Here is an 8,396-nt window from a genome sequence, read left to right on the forward strand (position 1 = left end):
AGGGTGCGACGATTGGGCGACAAGACTGCGTTAATGGAAGTTTCGTGTCGCAGCTGGTTAATCCGTCGGTTGTCGCTTCGATTTTTAAGGTGACGCGAGAGAGGGCCGATAAACGCACCCTTCACTCCGGCAGGGATTCCTTTCCACGCAATGCCACTCGATTTACAAACACTTTTCCCTCGTTTTTTCTTCTATCTCTCTCTCTCTCTCTCTTTTTCTCCCTCCTTTTCCGCCGTTCATTAGTTTCTAGGAAAGGAGAGGCTCGTCGAATAATCGCCATTGAATTTGCTATTGAAACTCTCGTTCAAAATAATGGTTACGCTCATCTATGTGAGGGTATTTGCGCGAACAAATTAATCTCGTATTTCTTTCCCGGAGGTTCCCGATAAAACGTTAATGAACATTCATTGTTCGTTTACAACGACTGGCACAGATAACGGCCCGACTGTGATACCGCCACGTATTATTCGTAATTTATGCGTCTCTGCTTTCTGGGACACGCGTAATATTCGGTGAGCAATGCTCGCTCGTGGATCGACGAGGTTTTCTTTCTTGATACGACGGGATTCATCGAGCTTCAACGTATACCGTACCGGATCGATTTTCGCCGTGGAAAGTATTCGCGAAATTAACGAATTAACTGGAACCGATTCAAATTCACTTCAAAACTGTTTGCACGTTTCATCCGTGTGACCGTCTACCGAAAATGAAGAGATACGTTTGTTTCTAACGCCTCGGCGCCAGATCGTAAATCATTCGCCGATTCAAGCTTCATCTGCATATGTATAACCTGCGCAACTGGTTTATCGCCGCTCGTTGTCCCGAGTGTCGCCGATAAGGATCGCTCTCGTGGCAACCTTCCAATCGACAACGAAAACGACACGAGTTACACAGGTGATAAAGTACAGAACCCGTAGATGCGATCTCGAGATCGATCAACGTACATACGTGACGAATCGATGCAACCGTGAAGATAATGACTGACAAGGCCACAGTTGTAACAGCGAAGGACTAACGGAGAAATGCGGGATGCCGGCATGAAACGCTACATTTTTCGTAAGGCCGTCCAGTGAGATCATTGACAGCCGTCTCTCGCGGCGGAGAGTCATTTTTATTTCGTTCGAGGACTATACGCTCTATATTGTATCTGTGGCAAGCGTAGAACTTCTCGCTTGCTGATTTTTATTACCTATTGACGTTCGTTCTCGTCGATGGGAAAATTTGACAATATTCATTTCAAATTAACGCGTAATTAATTTTAATATTAATTTTAAGACACACAGTGTGATTTACTTACCCGCAGCTGCATCACTATTTGGTTGTACGCCCAGTGCCACCGTTGCCTCGCCGTCATCTCTGGTCGTTCTTTCAGCTGTGTTGGTACCGGAGCAGCTCCGACCATCTCGAGAAGCTCCTTGTCTGGCGGTGGTTCCGGTGGACTCCTCGGTGGAGTATCCATTTGAACACTTTCTTCCAAGGACGCTTGTTTCGTTATGCTTCCTGCAAAACAAGAAGACGAACGACATTAACCTTATTCACGCAGTGTGAGCCAGTGATATACAGAATAGACTATATCTAATCTTACCGCGTGGACTATCGGTGTGCGACATCGGCGGTGTGGTTTTGTACGTGTCCACCAACGAGTCCTCTCGAGAGTCACGAAGCATCGCTTCATCGCCTCGCTCGTACCTTCGTGGACAATCGTGTTAATTGAATAAGCATGTCGACACGTTCAAATAATTACAAATTACAGGCTAGTTGAACCTAGACGTTACCTTTCGAGAGACTCGTCCCTCATCTTATAGTCGTCGTTCACCGCGTTGCTCAGGCTGACCTCCGGTTCCTCTATAGATTCTTGGTCCTTGAAGTATCCACGCTGATAGCTCTCGGCTCTGGAAATCGGCTGAGGGGCACCAAAGTTCTGCCCGTAGCTGCCTCTCTTTTGGTACGAGTCTGTTCTAGTGAGCGGCGGTTTGAACGTTTCTTGCGTGGCCGAGGAGAAGGAATCTTTCCTCACGGATTGCGCGTACGAGCCTCTCCTGCTGTACGATTCCTCGGGGAAGTGGTCGGAGGCGTACGAGTCCCCTCTGGTCAGCTTTGGTTTCTGAGAGTGCTGGCTGTGCTGGGAGGAATGTTGACTGAGCTGACTCTGATGCGACAGCTGCGAGTCTTTCCTCTGCGGTTCCGTCGGTATGATCTCCGGATATTCCTCGTCCTCCATCACGTCCTCCTGATACGATTCGGTTCTCGTTAATCGTTTCCCATTGGCCGCCGTGTGAACCATCGCCGTCACCGTCATACTGGCTGGAAGATGGTTGGCCGTTACGTGATTGACCATCGTTGTCGCTGGCTGCGCAGTAGTCTGCGAAGACTCGATCAAAGCAGGGGCAACGACACCCGAGTCAGCAACCGATGGATACTCGTTGATACTTCCTTTCTTCTGCGGGATGCTACTGATCGAACTCACGGCAGTTTCGATGGACTCCTTTAATTCGTCGTCCTTGGACTCTAAAGAATCCGTGTGCTGTTGCACGAGAGGGCTAGGTTCACGTTTCTCGAGCTTCTTCCTTCTCGATGCACCGGTCGACGACACGTCCTGACTTTCCTGAGAGGTGAAGTAATAGTCTGACTCGCTCGACTGGTACCCGTTCGCTCTTGTCTGACCTCTCGGCGTGGTCAGATGGACCGACAATTCCGGGACTTCGCTCGTTCTTCTCTCTGTGCTGGCAACCGGACTCTCTTTGTAACGTTCCTCGAACGATCCCTGATAAGAGTCGGGATAAGACTCCTCGTATTGATCGTATGGCTCCTGGTATTGATCCTGATAGTCGTTCTTGTACGCCGCGTTGACAGTGTCCTCTTTGCTGTACGGCGTTTGATAATCAACATATTCTTTCTGCGGCTTGCTATAAGTGTCCTCGTAATTACTTTGCGACGTAATGGGTGCCTGATTGTAAGTATCCTGGCTGTACGTGCTATCCTGATTATACGTACTCTGATTGTACGTGTCCTGGTTGTAAATATCTTGACCGTACGTTTCCTGATTATACGTATCCTGAATGTATGAGTCCTGGTTATACGTGTCCTGATTGTAAGTATCCTGACTGTAGGCTTCCGTGTTATATGTTTCCTGATTGTACGTTTCCGGATAAGTCTTCTGATAGCCCGTCGACGTGTTTATATTGTACTGGGAATCGTATTGCTCTTGCTGTTGTTGTTGTTGTTGTTGTTGTTGTTGTGGTTGTTGTTGCTGCTGTTGGTATTGATTGTACGTATTTGTCACGTTATTTTGGTCGTATACGCTCGATGGCACAGAGACGTTGTAACCATCGTATTGCTCTTGATACGTGTCCTCCTTGTAGGCAGGCATCGTCTTCCTATCCTGATATTGTACGTTATTCTGGTCGTAACCCATCACCTGATAATTATCGTCTATTATCATATCTCGGCTGGTTTTCCTGTATTGATCGTTCGGTTGGCTAGTGTATTGATCATTCGGCTGGCTCGCGTTCGGATATGTCACGTCTTGATACGTATCCTGATAAACCTGAGCGTTCTGCTGCACGTAAGGCTTCTGATACTCGTCCTTATACGAGTTTTGTAAATACGATTGATCGTACGTATCCTGTGTCTGTGACTCCTGATACGAACGAGTGTACTGGTCGTCGACCTGGGGCGTGTAACTGGACCCGTATTGACTATCCTCAGCGTATTGAGTTTTGCCAGGCGCGTGCATTTGGTCGTAACCGCTCTGCTCGCTATATATACTGTCAATGTAGGTATCCTGAGGTAAATTATCTTGGCTGCGATAAGCGTAATTATAGTCCTCGTTGTAGTCAGACTTGTAGTAGCTCTCCTCGGAAGGAGTTCTAGTCTTTGGCAGTTGCCTGCTCGGTGTGGCAGGTAGGGAGGCAAGCTTACGATTGATAATAACATTGCTTGGTTTTGTTGGTGTCGGAGGTAGTTTTTTTCCCGTCCCCTCTGTTCGAGACGACGGTCGTTGTTGTGGTTGAAGCGGTTTTCGACGACGAGTGCTGTGACCACTGCAAACACACAGCGATAAATTAATATCGTACATTTAATATTACACGCCTCGATGAAGTAGTAATCGAAAGGGAAGGAGATTGATCGATACCTGTAATTGAGTTCCTCCGATTCGTAGCTGCGTTGTCGGGTAACTGTCGGTCTATAATCGGGTCGATGAATACCGATACTAGATGCAGGCCTCTGTGGAAGCGTTTTTCTATTGCGTTTGTTCTCGTAATAGGTACTAGTCCCCAGGTACCACTTCCCTCCGCTGTCCCATTGTCTGTCCTCGTCGTCTTGGCCATACCTGACAAATTCAACGTTAACGCGTGAAAAACTACATTAAATTAATGTTCAAACACCTCAAACACGACGAACATTATCGTTCTCTCAAATCTGTTTCACTTCGCTAGTTCCAGTATACACATTCAGACGTAGATTGAAATGCAAAGCCGAAATATAGCGCTCGCTGCACTAACCTTTCATCTTGATAACCATATCCCGTGGTGCTATCGTAATACTCATTGTACCTAATGTCCGTTTGGCATTCAGGATACGTGGCGCTCATTTTCCCCACTCTCCCGTCGCTGCTATATCCGTCAGTGTAGTAAGAATGATCATCGTATAAAGTCATCTGTCTTTCCAAAGACGGTCTTCTGTAAGGGCCTGTTTCACGTGCAGAGATAAACAGGGTTACGATCTATTTTATTGTCGTTGAAGAAACGCGCAGACGCCATACATCAAAAGCTCGCACAAGTAATACACACCACGTAATAACCATTGTTGGCCGAAAACCAGCGGAACGTCTTACCTCGTCGTCTCGAAGTGCTCGTCGTGGTACTCGGATAGTACTCTGTGTCGCTGTAGATCCTCGTTTCGTCGACTCTCGTGCCGTGGTAGTCGTAACCCTCGCTGTACCAACCATCTTGGCTGAAATCACGGGGACATGAGACACAGTCGTAATAATCGGACACGGGGGGAGGAGATAAAAGCGGAGATGAAATGATCCGCGTCAAATGACAATGACTGGAAAGCATGATGCGCTCGGTTAAAAGACGTATCCAGCAATCCTCACTCTTGTACAGTTCGCAGCGTCACTAACTGCACCATGCAACTACCTGTGGATGCTCAGTGCACTCTTAGATATCGAACTATCGTGTCTTGATCTATATGATCCTCCTTTCGTTCCTTTCGATCTTACCCTGTAAAGGATTCAAACTCTACGCTACCTCGAATCCTTTCGCAGTTTAGCGAAACTAATTTCAACCACTAATAAACTATGATACTTCAATAATTTACGAGATATTTCACAGAAACTTTTTTAAAGTAGTTTTCCAACCCCTCCGACGATTGCCGATGAAAAAGAATACGGTTCAAATATTTTGTTGAAAACCACATTTATGCCAAGTTTGATCGAAATCGATGATTAATGTTTCACTATGTTCACTTGTAAGTATTTCCGTCCAAAAGTCCAAGCTGCTATCAAGATTATGCCGCAGGATATTTCGCGTTCGTAAGTGCGAAAGGATCGATACGCAAATTAGTCTTCTACGTCGTAGTTTGAACGACTCGCGATCGAATCGACGAATGGAAAAAATTACGAAGTGCTCGGATACGAATGAGCGTGTGAATGATAATTCGAGAAAAATTGCGACCAATTAAGCGACTGTGACAAATGTCGTGTGACGAACTATAATGCGTCTGATTCCGTGTGCTACGCTTCTGTGAATGCTACCGTTCGCTCTATGACGGTGCTCTAAGGCACAGGGTTGAACTAACAGGGTGAACACGCTCTAATGAGAGAAAACAGCTAGATGGAAACGTGTGATCTACGGCTCAAAGATGCGAGTTATGCGATGAAAATCGTAGATAATTTCTCACGAGACAGAGCTGGTTTACTCGTTTCGTACCTGTCCTCGTAATCCCACGTGTGCTTCCGTCGTCTAAATCAGGCAGAAGAAAACAGTGAGCGTATTTTTTTGTTTCTCTTTCTCTTTTCTCTTGGAGTCACGCGATTCACGCGATCAGGGTCGCGCAAATTCCCGAGTTCGACCCTACAGATTCGTCGAACGACACGACGAATACGTAGAGGCTACTTTGCAAAAATTGAAGGCTGCACGACCCTGTTATCTACCATCTTTTCGTATTCGATCGTAATAAATCAAGTTTAATTTCTATCTTGATGCAGCAGCGGCGAAAGAGGAAAGAAGAAGGGCAAGAAAACTGCCACACCACATATTGTATCAATAGTAATCGGTCATTCGTAATCGTTTCGAAAGAAGAAGTCTCGCTGTTGGATTTCTCGTTTCCGGCATTACGCGTGTATTACTTTATCTATCGACTATCGTGTGCGCATCGTGTGTCGGTGTTTATAAGACTCGGTATAAATACCTGTACTCCTTATAGTGTCTTGGTCTACTATTGTAGAAGAGTGGCTCGGAAGATTCTGAAGCGTGCTGAGACTGAGAATACCTTTGCGGTGGACCCTCTTCGGGATACGGCTCGTCATATCGTGGACTGTGGCCCGATCCACCGTAGCCACCGTAATTACTCGGAGCTAGCCTCCCACCGACTGTAGCTGGAATCTGACGGCATCAACAATCAATAAAATACCGAAGCTTTCTTCGTGAAACTATATAGACGAGATTTAACCTCTCGGCGAAATTTAAAATGTCACTTCCTGCCGTGTTTAAAGAAATTTATCTTACGTGCTGTGTTCGCCTGATTCCAAAAATACGACAGATTTGCGATTATTTTGTAAGACGAACGTACCCGTATGTCAAGAATATCTATGAATGATTAATTAGAATTTCTTCTCGAAAATTATAAGTGAGCTTATTTTTCTACATTTATTTAAATTTTAAATTTGCTACTCTGTACTTTTAAAAGTTTAAAATATTTATTCAGTATACTTTCTACTGCATTTAAGAAATTTATCTTACGTGCTTGATTCAAAAAATACAAGTCTGCGATTACTTTATAAGACGAATGTACTCGTATATCAAGAATATCTATGAATGATTATTAGAATTTCTTCTCGAAAATTATAAATAAATATATGATATTTTTCTACATTTATTTAAATTTTAAACTTACTATTCTGTATTTTTATTTGATATGCTCTGTTAGTTTAAAATATTTATCCAGTATACTCTTACTTTCTACTGCATTTAAGAAATTTATCTCTATCTGCTATACATTTGCCTAATTCAAAAAATACAGGTCTAAGGTTGCTTAATAAGACGAATGTACATATATCAAGAATATCTATGAGTGATTAGAATTTCTCTCCGAAAATTATAAATAAATATATGATATTCCTACATTTATTTAAATTTTAAATTTGCTGTTCTGTACTTTATTTATATGATATTTCCCTACATTTATTTAAATTTTAAATTTGCTGTTCTGTGAACTTTTATTTGATATGCCCTGTTAGTTTAAAATATTCATTCAATACACTTTTACTTTCTACTGCATTTAAAAAATTTATTCATACACGAGTGTCTATGATTATTAGAATTTCTTCTTGGAAATTATCCAGGTCGTGTGATGTATTTCCACATTTATTATTTACGTTCTCATTAAATTTTAAATCTGCTGTTTCCACATTTTTACGTCCTATTGTTTTAAAATATTCATCCAATACATTCTGTAATTTTACTCAAATTAGTATAATTTGATAAATCCTCACTTTTCACATCTTCGCGGTAGTGTCTGAGATATTCGATAATTCCAGCGTACTTTCGCAAAGTTCTTGGCACTTTTTCAAAATAAGATCGGTAGTCGTTCGACAGTTCGGCCCGCGACCGAAAGTCCAAATCTCCGTGTAATTTCCAAAGTTTCCAATTAACGTCATTTAAAATATCGATTAAGGTAACGATGGTATCGATCAAGGAGTACCTGATGATCGTCCCTCTCGTAGCTATTTTCTCTCGAGGTCTCGAGGGATCTCTGAGGGGTGGCCAATTGGTTGGCAGCGGTACGAAACTGCGAAGCCGAGCTGTTTGCACCCTGTCCGCCTACTGGATAATTCAGGTCCGACGTATAGTCCGAATCCTCCGAGTAACCCGCTGAAAGGCAATTCAAGTTTAATGTTACCGCGGCATAGTGCAAATCTTTCGTTTCGAACAATCGTCATCAGGCTTGTGTCGTTCGAAACGAAAAGCCGAAAAAAAAAAAGAAAAAATAAACAACTTCAAATGCAGAGAGAAACAAGTTCGCTAGTAAGTTCGTGCGATTTAACAACCACTTTCATTTTTTTTCCTTTTCTTTTTTTTTTCTTTGTTCTCTTTTTTCTCTTTTCTCGTTTTCATTTCTCTCACAAACCGACTGTAAACACGCGCTCGAGAAGCTAAAAAGATTGCCAT

The 8,396-nt window shown here is 43.5% G+C and overlaps 1 protein-coding gene across 1 annotated transcript; it reads right to left on the reverse strand.

Annotated features, from left to right (window-relative positions):
- Positions 1-4,511: 4,511 nt before the first annotated feature.
- Positions 4,512-8,063, reverse strand: LOC122535574. Its single transcript, XM_043667239.1, has 5 exons — positions 7,930-8,063; positions 6,418-6,611; positions 5,937-5,969; positions 4,838-4,956; positions 4,512-4,692 (listed from the first exon to the last, which is right to left on the reverse strand). The coding sequence occupies exons 2-5, from the start codon at positions 6,533-6,535 to the stop codon at positions 4,657-4,659; spliced, it is 306 nt and encodes a 101-aa protein (XP_043523174.1). The 5' UTR covers positions 6,536-6,611; positions 7,930-8,063; the 3' UTR covers positions 4,512-4,656.
- Positions 8,064-8,396: the final 333 nt, after the last annotated feature.

The sequence above is a fragment of the Frieseomelitta varia genome, unplaced genomic scaffold (genome assembly GCF_011392965.1).
Source record: "Frieseomelitta varia isolate USP_RPSP 00005682 unplaced genomic scaffold, Fvar_1.2 scaffold_738, whole genome shotgun sequence".
NCBI lineage: Eukaryota > Metazoa > Arthropoda > Insecta > Hymenoptera > Apidae > Frieseomelitta > Frieseomelitta varia.

Bases quoted from the DNA above. Each gene is read 5' to 3' on its own strand.
- LOC122535574 (XM_043667239.1), bottom strand. From the start codon at position 6,535: ATGACGAGCCGTATCCCGAAGAGGGTCCACCGCAAAGGTATTCTCAGT. The intron at 4,957-5,936 runs GTACGAAACGAG...CCGTGATTTCAG, and splicing joins ACGTGGGATTACGAGGACAG to CCAAGATGGTTGGTACAGCG. The intron at 4,693-4,837 runs GTAAGACGTTCC...CACGTGAAACAG, and splicing joins GAGCACTTCGAGACGACGAG to GCCCTTACAGAAGACCGTCT.